Source organism: Glycine soja, chromosome 6 (assembly GCF_004193775.1).
Source record: "Glycine soja cultivar W05 chromosome 6, ASM419377v2, whole genome shotgun sequence".
NCBI classification, from domain to species: domain Eukaryota; kingdom Viridiplantae; phylum Streptophyta; class Magnoliopsida; order Fabales; family Fabaceae; genus Glycine; species Glycine soja.
The window spans coordinates 1,412,971-1,430,845 of record NC_041007.1 but is presented as its reverse complement, the minus strand read 5'-3'; the positions used below and the strand labels follow the sequence as shown (position 1 = coordinate 1,430,845).

The 17,875-nt window shown below is 33.3% G+C and overlaps 2 protein-coding genes across 3 annotated transcripts; one reads left to right on the top strand and one right to left on the bottom strand.

The window, feature by feature from the left end:
- Positions 1–1,295: 1,295 nt before the first annotated feature.
- LOC114414544 lies at positions 1,296–8,531 on the top strand. Its single transcript, XM_028378836.1, has 11 exons — positions 1,296–1,875; positions 2,887–2,972; positions 3,109–3,302; positions 4,526–4,565; positions 5,434–5,515; positions 5,597–5,674; positions 5,783–5,908; positions 6,937–7,058; positions 7,562–7,601; positions 7,796–7,870; positions 8,154–8,531. The coding sequence occupies exons 1-11, from the start codon at positions 1,541–1,543 to the stop codon at positions 8,323–8,325; spliced, it is 1,350 nt and encodes a 449-aa protein (XP_028234637.1). The 5' UTR covers positions 1,296–1,540; the 3' UTR covers positions 8,326–8,531.
- Positions 8,532–8,654: 123 nt separating this feature from the next.
- On the bottom strand, positions 8,655–16,356 carry LOC114414543 (O-fucosyltransferase 16-like). 2 transcript variants are annotated; one of them, XM_028378834.1, is made up of 10 exons: positions 15,756–16,356; positions 15,591–15,641; positions 15,383–15,473; positions 15,173–15,249; positions 14,517–14,605; positions 14,218–14,404; positions 12,457–12,638; positions 10,561–10,663; positions 9,890–10,221; positions 8,655–9,804 (listed from the first exon to the last, which is right to left on the bottom strand). In XM_028378834.1, exons 1-10 carry the CDS (start codon positions 15,921–15,923, stop codon positions 9,357–9,359), a joined length of 1,728 nt encoding a protein of 575 aa, XP_028234635.1. In that variant the 5' UTR covers positions 15,924–16,356; the 3' UTR covers positions 8,655–9,356. The 2 variants fall into 2 exon arrangements, with proteins under 2 accessions (XP_028234635.1, XP_028234636.1); XM_028378835.1 differs by lacking the exons at positions 15,591–15,641; positions 15,756–16,356 and having other exon boundaries at positions 15,342–15,468.
- Positions 16,357–17,875: the final 1,519 nt, after the last annotated feature.

The window sequence follows — 17,875 nt, the reverse complement described above, 5'->3', positions numbered from 1 at the left end:
AATTTTTTTAAGGTATGACATAACTTTTGAGGATAATATAATATTTTAATTAGTTCATTCAATTATTTTTATCAACTTTATTTATGTCTATTAAATCGAACTCAACCGTAATAATCTCAAATCATCATCGTGAGACATCACCTGAACCTTTTTGGTTGCATTAACATGTGAATCCACAATTTAAAAAAAAATATTCTCACTTTATATAATAACACAATTTTGTATACCTTTTCTTAATGCGTACCTTATGCTATTTTTAAATGTTTTTGTTATGATTTCTTCATCATTTTCTCAAGATCAACAACCCACAAATTGAATTTCAAAAGGTGACTACTGGTGTGAACTGGATTTTTAGTGAGTTATTCTCTAGTAGTTTTTGGATTCAACAAATAATGTTGTTTCTGAAGATTGGTTTCTATAGACTGTTTCTTAATCATGTTTTTTTAATTATTGCAGCGCTTGTGTAAGAATCTTCTGTATTTTTAGTTGATATACATGCTTGCGTTAATACTTGATTCAGCAAACAAGCTCTTGCTTCAAAAACACTTATTGGTTTGCCTTTGAGTTTTTTAACTGTTTCTTGTTACGAACATTAGCATCACATTTTTTTTTGTTTGGCATCTTCCGACGAACCTTTTGATCATGTGTAGTTTATGAGTTGATTATCCCATGGAGAAAAATCATTCTAATATGCTTTTGACCATATACATTTTTTTTTATTTTACTGCACTTTGATCTTCTAAGTGCATTGTCAATCTTGTATGCTTATGATCAATTGACAGCTATATCCTCTTGGCAAGATTGTTTCTTATGAGCGAATCCTATTTCTAAAGGTTAACATTTTTCATATTGATATTTCTCAAGCTTAGGACATGCTGCATGCATGTTAATCAAGTCTCTTCTTATAATTACATCTCAAAGCAAACATTAGTATCTTAAGCTTAGAAGACTAATGACTTATTTTTCGGACGTTTATTATTATCAAAACTTTCTTCATAAAGGACTTTGTCTCAACAATACTCTTGATTAAAAAAAATAGGAGATTAAAATTATATTTTTAAAAATAAAAAATAATTTTAATTAATTGTTCCTCTTTAAAGAAGATATATGCCTTTCATATGATGGGATCCTAATTTAAATAATAAAAAAATACTAATAGGTCCTGATCCAACAAATATACAGATGGCGGTTGAAGAGATGACACGTGGCGAGACCAAAGTGGAGTAAGGGTTGGTGGGACCCATGTGCTCACGTGTATATGTATATGCAAGTAAATCTCGGGATTGGAAGCAGGATCGAAGTCCTGCCCGGATCTGATCTCATCGGCCTCTCTCTTTTCTTTACCACTCCCTTTCTCTCATTTCTTCAATTTCCACGTTTTAACTCTCAGATCAAATGCTTCAAAACAACTTCGATTCCTCTCACTCTGTCACGGCACTCAACAAATATCATTCCAAGTGAAAGGGCATTCACACACTGCACTGCACTGCACTTCACTTCACTTGTCGCTTAATTCGTCAATGTCATTTGGCATTCATTAATGGCAGCGAGTTCTAGAGGCTTCTCCACTACGCAGTTTGATTTCAAGCTCAGAGTAACGCGACTCAATGCCGCTCTGCTTCCTAAGAGTCCCGTGCTCGAATTAGGTCCCAGAAAGCGTAGAAAGCTTTGTTTCGACGCTGACCGAGTTCGACTCGGTAATGGCGCAATACGCTGTTGCTGTTCCGACTCGGTTACTCCGATTCGCAGAACGAGTGGACCTGGCAAAGGCGGTGATAAGAACGAGGAACGGAGGTTCGACACCAAAAAGCCCCCTCACATTCACAGAGTGAGGGTTCAGGCCTCCCCTGCCGCAATGCCTTTCGCTTCTCCACCGTATGTTTATAATTAAAATCGTTATTGAGTTCCTTGCATGGAAATTCATTTCTATATTTAGCTATCAGAACTTTGCGTCTTCCATAGAATCTCCATACTGATGAAACTTGAAAAAAAAATAAAAAATGAAAGGATAGCAATGGTAAGAATGTGCTTATCTGCAGTTTTCTTATGATATTGGATCTGTAGTTGGTTGAATTGAAGTTTCTTTCATTACCGATACAAATGTACTGACAAGTCTATTATCGCGATTTGAAATGTTCATGCATTAGTGATTAGCGATAACCTGCTCGTTCAATTAGTCAAATGTACTGACAAGTTTATTAGCGATTTGAAATGTAACTTGTGGTGATTCCCTGGGGAGTGGAGTGTATAATAATAGCAATGCATGTGAAATCATTAAGACAGTTAATTAATTGAGAGATCTGCTATCCTTTTCTTGGCATTCTCTTTCATATTTTCTAACTTTTTTGGAACCAACAGGTGAGATGTTTGTCATGACCATTTCTGGTTTGTAATTATACGAGAGTGAGAGTAGTTTTTTACACATTAACCCAGTCCAGTATGTAAGAATTATGATGCATCAACCATATTGGGGACTTGAACGATTAATTAGGTTAAGCAAAATGGCCAACGAGGTTGAATAATTTTTTTTGTAATATTGTGAACTTTGATATGATTATCTACACTTAAATAGGTCAATTCTATTTGAATTATTATGTGTGTTTGAAAGGGAGTTTATCTAGATGTTAATAATGACATGGTGCTGAAGTGTTCTGACCTACAATTAAAAGCAAGGAAGGATGAAGCTTGCTTTTCATGTTTCCTCTCCTGTTTATGCTTTCCAGTCGTCACACGGTTTTCTTGAGAAAATGAATGAATCTTTGTTTGATGAAGAGATTATATGATTGAATGTTAATCGGCTGTAGTTTATACTTCCTACAACCTATGATGGCAGCTGATTTTTTTTTTCCTCAATGGCTGTGCTGCTTTATGCCATGATGGCTACAGATCATTTCTGAAGCAGGAAAAATTCTTTCCTCGTTGCACCCCAAGAAATTCTGGCCCACAGTCACGTGATACGCCCCCCAAAAGAGGTAATTTATGATTTATATCCTTACTGCTTTATACCTGTCTGAAACATTAATCAAGGTCATTTGTAGATGTTTTCCATTGGTCAATCATGGAATGTTAAAATATTATGTTTGCTTGTGTTCTCTGGTTCCTACACAGACACTGGTATAGCAAATGAGAAGGACTGGGGTATCAGCTTGTTAAACGAAAATGTTAATGAGTCTGGCACTAATGAAGATGGGAGTACCTGGTACAGAGAAAGTGGGGAAGAACTGGGTGAAAATGGATATAAATGTAGATGGACAAGAATGGGTGGTCAATCGCATGATGGCTCCTCAGAATGGAAAGAAACGGTATTTTGTAATTTTAATATTTAAATGTCCAAGTGCTTTTTTTTTAAATAAAATAAATAAAATTTGGGAATAAATCTATGCTAGCATTTTATGTTAACACAAGTTTTTGAATGAAAGATATCTTCCAATTCTTTTATGCCAAGTCATCAGATATAATCTTGTTTGATACCTTTAAATTATCATTGTTAGCTTAAAGAAATCATTAGACTATGATAGAGGACTGATCTTTTGTACCAAATAAAAAGAAATGATCTTAATTTCCAAACCCTAGATCATAAAATGATAACCTTCTGTTGAGAAATGATTTATGGTAAAAACAATAATAATGAAAATTTATAGCTGAATACTTCATGTTTTTGCTTTTAAAGACAGAGGACTAGAGTAATGTCTCACCTGTTGGGTTAAATAGAACTGTAGCTTAGGCAAATGTCTTTAAATATTGTTGAATGTAATAAGAAGATCTTGATGTGTAAGCATTTCACATACCTTGAAAGTATTGAGCGGCACTGTTTTTGAATATTTCTAGAAACTTATTTAACTATATGAATAGCTCTCGTAATTTGAAAGTTAGTTAAGCTACTCTTAATATACATGTATTTAGTGCCAAGTAACCTTATAAAAATGGTCATCTTCGGATCTTCCTGATAAGGGATATTTCTATTTGCCCTTGGATTACCATAGCTGTGAAACTTTTTGGAAAAATCTTAGCATTCTTTAATCTGCAATATTTTTATCATTTTTAAAATCTGATTATCAACAGTCATAATGTGAATTTTTCTTTCCTTGTAAATTATTACTTTTTTCTTATTTTTGAACTATTAATGGAAAATCTGAATATAATTCTTCTGTAGCTGAATCAAGTATGATTTCAAGGTGAATTTATTGGGAGTATGGTAGGCTGGTTTTGATATTTTGTCAGTTTTGCATTAGGATTGATTTTAAGCAATTAATAGTGGAAAGTTTTTATTGGGAAAGAAAGTATTTATTGCACTTTTGCATTTTTTATGTAATAAATACTTGTTTTCTCAATAAATACTATCTAATTTTAGTTACTTAAAATCAGTCCTATGGGCTGATATTAACAAAAATTTTCTTTATAACCTGATCAAATGTTTTCCCAGGTGGATTCATTTTTAATATGTTAGATTGACAATATTCATAATCTTATTAGTATCACACCCCAGGTGGATTCATTTAATTGGCTTTATTGATCTAATTGACAGTGGTGGGAGAAGAGTGACTGGACTGGATATAAGGAGCTAGGTATGGTTCTTCCTTAATGTTTGATATAGCAATGGCAGCCTGAAATTATGATATACTTTTAAGAATTCATAAGTATGCATTTGGGGCCAGTGCAGAATTACTTCTGGGCAGAAGTACATGATTGTCCTGATTAAGTATAGTTTGAGGGGTTCAAACTTACCTTTGGACCCTTGCTCAAAAAATATCTAGAATTATGCTTGATGTGCTAACGAAATGTTTGAGTGGACTGATTGTTAATAACATTTAGTTGGTCTATGGTTATATGCACATGTAAAAATGACATTTGATTTATGAAATGGCCCAAAATGGAAAGCCTGTGATTAAACACTTGTATAGGAGAAGGAAGAATAGGTGCGATGCACCTAATTCTTGTAGTGGGGTACCTATAGAGCCTTACATTTGGAATTTCAACTCCTTCCTTTAACACAGTGGTATGATGATGCTTCTGGGAAGGTGGCAGCCCCTGTGGTTCTTGAAACACATCTTGAAACTCTTCCAAGATACCCTCTATAGCACTATGAAGTGCACTTTTGATCATATCACTAGACAATGTTGGATCTCCAACACACTCTCCTCATGCCTAGGTTTATAGACATCTTGGGCGTGAAGTTTGTTGGACTGGATATCTGCAAATAGTTTGATAATGGGTGGCTTGATAAGCCCAATGACATTCATTAGGATAAGTTCTAATACTATCTTAGAATTTGGATTTGTGCCTAACTCAATCCTAAAATCTAACTCATTGAGTGAGGGTTACCCTCCACTTATATCACTTTTTTGGTCATATCACAAGACAATGTGGGATCTCCCACAAATCTAAATGTTGTGACTTAGTAGTGCATTTGATTAATTTTATATGCTCTTGCAGGTGTGGAGAAATCTGGTAGAAATTCTGAGGGGGATACTTGGTGGGAAACATGGCAGGAAAATCTTCATCAAGATGAATGGAGGTCATTATATTTCTCTGCTTGTTGTGAATAGGTAAAACCTCTGAATTCTTGACACAATGCCTTGCATTTTTAAATTTGCAGTAACATAGCAAGAATAGAAAGAAGTGCACAAAAACAAGCAAAATCAGGAACTGAAAATGCTGGATGGTATGAAAAATGGTAAGATGATGTATTTTACCTTTTTTTTTGGGGGGGGGGGGGGGGGGGTCTATGCATTATTAATGTGTCTAATGCTTTAAAGTTTCTGTTTCTGTTCAATTTGATTAGGTGGGAAAAGTATGATGCTAAAGGCTGGACTGAGAAAGGGGCACATAAGTACGGTAGACTGAATGAACAATCATGGTGGGAAAAGTGGGGAGAGCATTATGATGGAAGAGGATCTGTTCTCAAATGGTTCGTATTCTGATTTTCCCATCTACTGAATTTGCTTAACTGTCATTTACAATTTCATGTTGCTATGTACTAGATATTTTTTGAAAATAGCTTATTCATTTCTTGTAGCAACAATGTGTGTGGTTAGGTGAGTGAGGATTGCCACAATTATATTGTCTAATTTTAAATAACTTATTATAGAATATGATTTGATGTATCTAACCATTGAATTATTAATTTTTTTATACTGTTATCGAATTATTTTATTGATTGTGTGCACTGAATTTTGAAAAGATTAAATGACTACAAGTATGTGATCAAATGGTGGGATCTTCATTATTGGTGGATGTAAATTAACTTGGAATTAATGAGCGTCACATGCACAATGTACTTTTAGACTTTTAGCTCAACAGTGGATTTTGTGAAATTTTATCTTATAAAATAAAATGTTATTCATTGGTGTAAGATTGATTTTGATTTATGCTAATGTCAATGGATACTATCTAGTGTTGAAATATGATATACTTTTTCCAGGACCACAACAGTGTTTCAATTTAAATTTAGTTTGCCATAGCTGTTCTTTTTCCTTTTTTTGCTTATTATATACTCCTTCCGACCCTATTTATAAGAGGTTGTTGACTAATTTATGCTTATTAAGAAATTTGGTTAATTTTAGGTATTAACATTAAATTTGTCTGTAATTATAATATTTTTCTAAATTTGTCTGTATATTTTCCCAAATTCACCCATAATATTATGGATTAAAATTCAGAGTAGCATTCAATTATGGATTAGAATAAATAAGGGCATTTTAGTCCTAAAATAGTTAACACACAAGACAATTGAAATGAAGTCTTATTAAAAGGGACAAGAAATTTTCAAAACTATGTCTAAATAAGGATGGAGAGAGTAATTGCAATTTGTTGATTTCGTTAGATACGAGAGAACTATTTATAAGTTCATCAAAATTTTAGCCTGCAAGTTTTTTCATTTCTCGTTCTGAATTTTATTTTCTTTTTGCTTCCTCCCTCCTTGCTTACACTTCCCAGGACAGATAAGTGGGCAGAAACTGAGCTTGGAACAAAATGGGGAGACAAGTGGGAGGAGAGATTCTTTAAAGGCATAGGTTCAAGACATGGAGAAACATGGCACGTATCTCCAAGCAGTGAACGTATGTTGTAATTAATATAATTTTAGTGAAAAGTCTACTTTCATTTCATATTTTGTTCTTCCCGTTCAGTAACCAAACACTGTCTTTTCATTCCATTTCATGATTTTCCTAGTGCTCCCAAAGATGTATAATCTCGGAGGTTCCATTCCATTTGAATCAAGCGTGGTTGTCTTTGTATATAAAAAATAAAAAATGAAATATAGAATGTATTAAGGTATTAATCATTTATACTATGACTCTGAAGAGTTGAACTGCCCTTTCTTTCAAGGTCCGTAAATTGGAGCTTCTCTTATTGATTCAGTTTTCCAGATATGAGTTTTTTCACTAAGTTCATATTCCAAGGGAAAGCAGCCTCATAGAGCTGCTTACTGGGTCTCTCTTTTCTCTCCTGCTTCTATGTGCTTGCTAACATAGTTATCTGTCTCGAATATATATTTGGTTTGCTTTTTTTTTTGTTCTAAGAAAAAAAAATTTGATGCCACAATGTTCTTAATTTTTACCAGGTTGGTCAAGAACTTGGGGAGAAGAACACTTTGGAAATGGGTATGGTATCAAAAGCTTACCTATTAGTTGAATTATTTGTTCATGGTAACAGTATAAAAGTGACTTCGATTGTTACGTAGATCTGTGTCCAATGTCTCAGTCTTTTATTCAATTCCTCAAAATGCTTTCTTGAAATGTTGCGTTTCTATTCTATATGCCGCATCGCTAATTGGTTTTGCATTCGTCTGTAACAGGAAAGTCCATAAGTATGGAAATAGCACAACTGGTGAGAGCTGGGATATAGTTGTAGATGAGGAAACTTATTATGAGTAAGAACATTTTTTTTCAACTACCCAACAATTCTATTGGATAGACGTGCTAGAACGGGATGAAATATAACATTAATTCATTCTATGTTTTGTACTTTATAAAATAGAATAGAAACATGACAGTTAAAAGTTGTATGTTATAATATATCAAATTAATCCTTAAAATTATGAGTATTAGGTCTCAAATTATAAAATGTCATTTTAATCCTTAATATTTCCAAACTGTGTGGATGATAGGCATATTGCTAATTTCAATTTGAATTTGATTGTCTCTCATATTTAGGGCCGAACCTCATTATGGATGGGCGGATGTTGTGGGCGATTCAAGCCAATTACTTTCAATTGAGCCTCGGGAGAGGCCTCCTGGTGTCTTCCCTAATTTAGATTTTGGTTCACCTCCATCGCCCGAGGCTCATGATGACTCACTTGAAGAAGATTTGCCCCCATCACAATGAAGATGAAGTTCAATCTGACTTAATAAAAAGCTTCATTATTTATTTTGTTCAATTTTAGGGAGATCCCGTCGTAACGAGCGGAACTCATTTTGTAACATTGTGGATCGATCATTTTATTCATTCTTTTCATTTTGATGTTCTTCCTTTTACTTTTTTCCCCTTTGGCTTCCCACTTGAGTTATTTAAAGTTGATGATATTCACGTTATTTTTCGTCATAATATTGGATATTTTTCTTTGGTACAAAAAGTGTTTGTATTCGTGTGCTCTTTTAGTTAGATCGTGCCACATAAATGATGCTAAGCACAGCAATAGAATCACGATATTACAATTGTATCAAAATGCCAGCCCTTTCAGATCTTGAATTGCTTTCCCTTCCTCAGTCAGACAGGGACCAGAGTTCACTCAATTATCATTTTACACCCTCACACACAACACGCACGCAATTTGCGAAATCAAATCTACTTTTTATAGTGACTGCTTATATGAAAGAATTTATCCATGTTCTTAAAACGGCTAAAGTGTCTGGTCATCACTATTGATATGTTACCTTTAGGCACAAAAACTGTAGTTGGCATCTAGTTGCTTCTAAAAGTGAAGTTGACTGCTTCGATGTCAAAGAAAGACAGGAACAAAGGTGTACAGTCTATCAACTGCAACGATTTTCCTCAAGATATACAGATTTTCCTACTTAACAAACTCAATTTTGTGTGCAGCTATATTCGGATGGTTGTCGTCTAACTCTACTTGCTCACTTCTGATAACCTCTTTACAGATTCGTACAAGTCTAAACACTCCAAAAATTCAGCATCAAACTGAGACCATTATGTCCTTAAAAATGCAGAAGATGATCGTACGATTAAATTTTTGAGATGTCTTTTTACTATAGTTCGGCCAGTATTGAGAAAGACGTGCCTTTTCTGTTCCTGTTTTTGAGCTTTATAAGCAGCTGTCAAATCGAGCTGCTTAAGTGATGGGGGCAAAGAGCCATAATAAGTCAACAGGTACATCAACACTGAATAAGGCACCTTCACTAATCTGATATAATTTCCTCCAACTCAGGATCCTCGAAGTTCAGAGCATCATAGTCCGAAATTGTTTCATTAAATGTACCCTTCTCTGCTAGATCATTCTGATCATCATCATCATCATCATCCATGTCTGGCCACTCAGACACATTGCCAACATCCGGTTCATCATTTGCTACATTTTTCTTCGTTGTATTATCCTTCCTATATTTTCTAGATTGTGAATTTTTGTCCACTTTGGCTGCTGCAGAATCTTCACATATGCAGGTCGATGGATTCTCATGAAACCCGCCTCTACCTGGTCTAACCTCCTTCGGCTCCCCCATGAAGCCTTTCTGGAAAGTACGGACACTAGAAGCAAAAGCTTCCCATGTTGAATTACTTCTATTCAAGAACAATCGATAAAGTTTTTTAGCATTTGGACGAATGGTTGGTTTATGGCCAAAGTATCTCCTACAAGAAAGTTCCAAGAAAGCTAATTAGGTATAGATATCAGTGATCAACAGAAAATAAGATAAAAGATGTAAATGGTACATACCTTCGTCCAGCTAATATTTTTGCCATATTTCCATTATTATTGGTTACAAAAACATCGCTTTCATCACAAACAATGAAGTCGAGTGCAGCCATGCGAGAAGAAAATGAAGAAAATGGTTCTAATTCTTCCTTGGTAGCAATGGTCTCTTTTGAATGGAAATTAGGAAATAATGCTCTGAGAGGTGCCAATGTTCTTTTCCCTCCATATACCTCCCCCGATGCAACGTAAATATGAATGTCAGAACCATATCCCAATGCTCTTAGCATGAGCCCAACTTCTTCTGGGGTTAATGGGCATCTTCCCTGCCTCCTTGCCCTATCAGGATTGCTTTTCTGCATATTGATATTCCTCATATTTATTATTCACCAATCGGTAAATCAGTTTTCACATATGTAAACATAATTCAGCAAAACATTCTCTACAAAATAATTGTATTTCCTTAGCATCTTGCCACTAACAGGGTGAAAGAATGTCAGATGTTAAAAGCCATTACTAATATTCATTCTATGAAAAGGTCCTGTTAGGTTCACATGTCCTGTGTACTCCTATGGTTTTGCATGTGCACTCAAGCATATTAAAACACTACCTAAAAGTGAATAATATGTGATTACATTTTACAGTATCTCATAATAAATTATGGCTGGTAATAAAATTTAACAGGGGAGATTTACATGTAATGTCTTCCACCTCCTCCTTATTGCACCCAGTTCCTTCTGCTCCTTCTCCCCTCCACCATAATCACATCCAGAAAATGCAAGCATATCAGGTTCAAATCTGTAGCAAAAAAAGGCAATCAATTTTAGAAATTATTCACTTGTCATCTGTTATTCTACCTATTTAACTGCATCTTGAATGTAAAAGTATAAAAGCCATTGCTTATTGTACAATTAGAATCAACACAAGCATCAACAAGTAAAATGATCTAAATTAAGCTCGTGATATGGACTTAGTCTAAATTATGAGCATGTGCGTGTGTGCTTGGGAATTTCTCAAACAAACTGGCTACCTGTTAGGACAGAGGGGAAGGGATAAGGCAATTAGCAGCAGTTAGTTAGAGTGGACTAGTTAGTTGGTTTGAGGGGATTAGTTAGATGAATAAGGGAGAATAAGGATGGACGGGGCATTCAGAGAATTCAAAGAATTACAAGAAAGCAGAAATCCTTTGTGAAGGAAAAGCCCTAGGCAGAGATTAAGTCTCCTTGTTCTGTGCAATTTCAATCTTTTTTCTATTTACATCTTGGGTTCCTAACAAGGACAGAGAGATTATCCAAACTTGAGAGGGAGATGCACTACTATTGGGGATAACCAGAGAGACTCACATGCAAGGGAAATCCTCAATTTCCAACTTGAGGACAAGGTGAATTTTAGGGTGGGTGCTATTGTTCGGACAGAGGGAAAGGGAAAAAGGCAGTTAGCAGTACAAGCATTCTGAGAAAGGAGAAATTCTTGGTGAAGGGGAAACACTTTGAGGGAGAATTAATTCTCTTTGTTCTGTTTCAGCTTGATACTTTTCTCTATTTGCTGACACTACCAGTCTTGGAATCAGAGAAACACATAACATAAAATTAGACCAAAGGGCTCTGTGTGGTCTTGAACTTGCAACAAATAATTGATATTGATTTTATAAGAAGTTGGACTTCCAAAGGAAATAGCTAAGCAGAAAGTCATCCTTATTATGAAAGTTTAATTTTAGGATTTACAGGAAAACACTGCTATAAGAAACTCCAGTATGAAAGCTTCTCCATCATTATAATTCCAAAATAAAGTAAATTCCAAGAAATAGTGTCCTAGATAAAATGGAAGATACAATTGGGAAGGTGATGCAAGGAGGATTAATAACAAAGGTGGGGATAGGGAAAAGTTTAAGTAGTTGTCAAAAAATAGTATAAATATAAAATTTATTTTGTTAATAAATTTGTCAGAATTAACGGATGAAATGGACAGGTTAATAATGCCTAATACTAGAAAATGACCAAGCATAAATAACATACAAGTTTGTAGTGACATGACTAGGGTAATTCTAATTTGGTCTCATTTCCAGGAAGCCTTGCTCCATCATTACATCATTACAACAATCTGTATATTTCAATTCTACAATATCTTAGAATACTGAAATTATTGGCAATACTGTATTACAAATAATAGCCAGCATGTTGGCACTTTCCATGATATATATGCTGTCATAAGTCATCACATGCATGTTTACAAAATACGATGAAGAATATATAAGGGAGTAACAATTTAGACTAACTCAACTATCCTACTATTGAAAAATCACCTTAATTGTGGTCACCCCTAACCTACCTTAATTGTGGCCTACATATGGTAAGGGATACCAGCAGAGATGTAAATATGTTTATGCATGTATTACAGCAGCGTAAGAACTATTTGACATGCATTTGTACACTAGTGCATGTTTACTGAGAGCATGGATCCACACATCAGTATAACACTATATATTCTAGAGTTTTGGTGGTTATTATATTGATGAATCTAATTGATACCAGGTCATGTGAATTGAATAGGATAGATACAAATAATAAAGGACCAAGAATCAATCAGTGTACCTCAGGTGCAGTGCAATATAATGCTTGCTTCTCATCCTCATCCGATGGACCAATTTTTCACCCATTGCAAGTATTGGGTTGGTAAATCTTAAAGCATGGTAATTAACTCTACATCTCAGCTTCTGATATTCCGTATCCAACCTGTTTGCAAGCCTGTAGTCAAACTTGCTGAGCTGAACAGCCTGCCACAAAATGAAGCAAATAAATAGCTTTCCTGGATAAGCAAACATTCAAATAGTTATCCATTTATATGGTGGTCAGAAATAGCTATCAGCATTTAAATTTTTAAAAAAGGCAACATTAGTCACTGACTGAATTTCCTGACAATCTATTGCAGTTTCATGAACACAAAACGTCCATTGTGAATAGCCAAAACAATGAATTTAAAAATATAAAAAAAAACGTGCAATTTATGTAAAGTTGGATTTTAAGTCCTCTACAAGTTGCAGAGGACTTATTCAGGATTTGAAATTTGAATAATAAAGTAGGCTTTCTCGGCCGTAGGATATGGCAAACATGGATCAAATCTATGGCTCTTAAGGTACATTGAAAGATATCTTAATTGTCTGAATTTTTTTAGGCAAATTATGAGGGGGAAATGGATATGGATCTAGCAAATAGTGCAATTATAAGATTGCTTGGCTGATAGAAAAGATTTAGAGAAGACATTTAAGGGGGTGTATTGGAATAGGATTTCAAAGGATTTTAAAAAACTTTTTTTTAATAAAAAAGTCTTGTGGTATTTAATCAGGATTTTTAAATAGTATAAGTAAGTCTTGCGGTATTCGATTAAGACTTTTAAGATTTTTTTAGGAAGACAACAAAATTCAATGGTATTCAATTAAGATTTTTTATAACTTATAAAAAGTCTTTTGACATTCAAAAATATACAAATTTCGATGGATTGTTTTTTAAGAAAGATTTCGATGGATTTCATTAGACTTTTTAGTATAAAACATCTATCAAACAATCTCATCCAAACTCTTGAGATTTTGCTAAACTTTTTCCTTTCTTTTTCAATTTGTTACCAAACTTTTTTTCCTCTCATCACACATACTCTCTTCTCTCTTTAATATTCTTCAAGATACATGTGTCATATATATTTTTCCTATTCTTTTGGAATAAAAAAATATCAAATATATTTTTCCCCTCTACACTTTTCCTTTTGTTTTGTAAAAAAATGTCTTTTAAAATCCTTTGAAATTCTAATCCGATACACCATAAATTAATGTTTGTCTTATGTGTTAAGATTAATCATGTTTTCCTTATACTGACTATACTCGTCACCTGCTTGACGCAATATTTTTGTGACTGTCACCCTTAATTTCGTCATCTATATAACTCAGTAATCCTCTTATCAATTTTTCACCCTCACTACTCTCTTCTATTATATGCTTATTATTCCATCCCATTTAAACATGTCATTAGATTTATCATGAAATAATTATAGTAATTAAAAAAATAAAAAAAACCAACATATAATTTTAAATCTATTGTTCAAATCTAAGACCGAGAATGAGAAGATGCTATTCTAAGAAAAGGTTAGTATATGAGGACATAAAGCTAGAATCAATATAGCTATTAAAAGATTACAAAAATTATATTAATTTTATTTTTTTATCCAAAATTCATCCTTTCTTATTATGTTTTTCACTAACTCTTGTAATTTTAAATGCATTTTTAAAAATTCACTGCATCCATTAAAATCTAAACTATCATAAAAGTAAAGAAATCTGATAAGTTATAATAAAAAAAACTTACATGTTTTTTAAGGAGTACAGGTAATATGCGATTTATATAACATCTTTCATTACACTTCCTTGGAACCCGCATATTGTATGCAGATAATGCTTTCCTACTACCCTTAGTAGGAAGTTGCTTGATAATTTTGACATCTTTTGACAGAAATGATATAAACCAATCAACATCAAAGATCTCTGAGAAGTTACTGCAAAAAGCAAAGTATGTCAAGATTTCACAGTACTCTGATAACCACCTCAAATTACAATAGCAAAAGTGCAGACACCGCTCAGGCAATCTGTGCAACTATTGTAACTGACCTAGAGTCTTTCCAGAAAGATCGTTGATCCAATTTTGGAACTACAAGAGTAGCATTCAAAATTCGCGCAGCAACAACAGCATCTGTAATCTGCCAGTTGCAGAAACCCAAAGATTGGCATTAATAGCAGAGTATGGAGATAGTTTGCAATCCAACAACAGTTATCATATACTGCAGTGTTCTCTATCTTGATTTGCATTGCAACTAAACAAACAGATTTACTGGTTTCCATACTCCAGGCTTTGCATCAAACAATTTAAAGAGACAATTTTGTTTTCCAAAGCCAAGCACATCTAAAAAGACAAGGGATATATTTCTTCCATGGATGCAAACAATAGGGTTGTCAAGAAGGTTTTAGGAGAGAGAGAGAGAGAGAAGCAAACAATATTCTCTTTACTCATTAAATGCCACATTACTTACTACTGCAAGAACAAGTTGATTTCATTTGACAACAATCACATCAATCTATGGCAGAATCCAATTGAGGCAGCAGAAGCATTTTTCCCCATTTTTTGAGTTCATTTCACATTTTTATTTACCATAAGTTTATAAATTAAAAAATCAGACTCAGGAAAACACAATTTTTTAGTAGTAGAAACAGAAGGCAGTATCAAATCCTTGTTTGACTATAATAATATCAATATTCCAGAGAATTACCCCAGTTCTTTGTTGATTCAAGCCTCCACTTGTTGTGATCATCAAATACCGATTCGGCTGTGTAATCACTTGAGCTTCTGCCACATGAAAAGCTTAGTTATTTGTCATTATTATCATACATTCATATATCCAAAACCGAATCCAAGTTGCAAACAAAAAAATGTTTTACATCGCATCACTCCTCACTACTGAACCAACAATAATACGCACTTTGAAACTTGTTGCTGGAATTGCTGCATCCATGGAAGTGCTCTGAATTTCGAGAACTCCAGATATTGCGTCCCAACTTTCCTCCATCACTCTAGCCATTATTATCAAATTAAAACAAATAACGCAAAACTAAGGAATCAAGATCCAATACGAGAAACGCGAAACCAACGCCAAATTCAAATAAAAAACAGAGAATCAAAGCCCTAACCGGAACGCGGAACGCAGAATTTTCAATCGCCTCATCCTTTTGAACGTCAACCTACACAATAATTTCAGAAACACGAAAACAAAACAATAATTAATTTACGATCAATTATTTAGATTGATTATCAGACACGGCGATTCGCGAGAGCGAAAGAGAGAGAGAGAGTACCGAAGTGTGTTGGCGTCTCCGGTGGATACGATCGGTTTCGACGGGAGAAGGAGCTAAAAACGAAAGGAGAGCGAAGAGAAAGAGTAGCGTGGCGGCGACGGCGGAAAACACCGGAATCATGAGACGGAATCGTTGGTAATAGTGTTGGCGCCGCCGCTGATGTGCCATTTCTCTCGCTCGCTCGGTTTCTGTGGGCTTATTAGAAGCAGCAATTCGACAGAATAATTACAATTTCATGATCGTTATTTAGAAAAAAAGAATGAATATTTGAAGCGGGCAAGACTAGAGCATGGCATTGCGTGTGATGTTGGTTTGGGGCAGAGGAATTGATATGATAGCGCCTTGGCTTGGCGTGACTGGACGCAATAACAGAAATGGAGTGAGAGTGGGTAAGCTCTTTCTTTCTTCTCTCACTGCTGGTAACTGCTAACTGGTAAGTTTATTTTTGCTTTCTTCATTTCTTTAACAAACTCAACAAGCATCCACTGCTGTCTTCATCCAAATCACAAATTTGTTGTTGCTAACTTGACATGCTGCTTGAGTGGTTGAGCTAATTAACAAGCATCTTAATTGTTTGCCTCAAATACTGACCCTGGATTATTTACTCACAGCCTTCTTTTAAAGCATTTGTAGGTGGATAATCTTAGATTCTCCCACTAGTCTATGTACCAATAATATGTTTTATGTGTATCTTTTTACATGCTGGATTGCTGGTATATTTTTTTTAGGAAGAAAAATAATCTGATATTTGTTGAGGATTGCTGGTATAAAAAATCATTTTAATAAGTTTTTTTTATTAAAATTATTGAAATCAGTTTAAGAGTTATTAAAATATCAAAAGACATTTTTATAAATTTCAATAAATTCTATCTACTTAGAACTTGCTAATTTCAATTTTATAGAAAAATAATTTTTTTAATATATCTATTTAACCTTTTGAAAGGAGTAAAAAATTGGGAAAAGTATATCTTTAATTATTTTAAAATCTGTTTTGAGTAATGAAAAAAAACATGTTTATAACTAACTTTGACAATGACAAAAAAATACATTTTATAATTGTAACCAAACTAATAATAACTTATATTTTCTTATAACATTTATAAAAGAATAAACCACTTTTCTATGAATATTTAAAATTACTTTTTAGAAAAAAATAATCTGGTAAATGGAATACAATGAAATAAGGTGCAGAAAGAAATGTAATTATTATTTTATTATTTGAATATTTTATGGTAAAATAAAAAAAAGTTCGGTTCAGTATTATATTCCTAACTTGGAGAAAAAGGAATGTTAAAGAAAAAAAAACTGTTGTGACTTGTTAGTACTTTTTCTTATAAATAATGTATTAAATAAAAAAATATTTTATAATTATAAGCTTAAAAAAATTATAGTTTTATAATATATTTTTTAAAAAATCACTTTCTTATTACTATAGAAAATCTTAAAATAGTGATTGAAATAAAGTAAATTGGGGAAATAATGTTCTAATATTTGAATATTTTATGATAAAATAAAAAAAGGTCGATTCAATGTTATATTCCTTACTTGGAAGAAAAGGAATGCTCCAGACGAAAAAATTACATTTATGAAAAATGTTTTAGTTTGACGGCAGCAGGGAGGTGATGACCTGTTCCTATAATTTACATAGTTTTTTTAGAAGAAAAAAAAATTATGTGTTGATAAATTTATTTAATAATTTTTTTAAAAAAATGAGAATACTTGAAACATCATATTTCCAAAACATACTATTAGTAAAGCATCGTTTTTAAATCAATTTCTTTTTGTTCAAAATAGAATAATTTGATGTATTTAAAAAATTGTGGACGAATTTAGTACGTCATATTCAACCATATCGACAAAATATAGGGTCAAGGGAGTATTATGTTCGAATTAATATCCTTTCTTGTTTTGAATAAACAAATGATTTTACATATTCAAAAAAAATGCAAACACTCGAAATGTGATATTCAACCATATTCACAAAACATAGAGATCCACATAGAATTATACTCGATCGGATCAATTATTATTTATATAAATAAATTTATTTAAAAATTGTAAAAAAAAAATACTCGAGATGTCGTATCCAATTATACTTTTTTTTAATAGAATCCAATTAT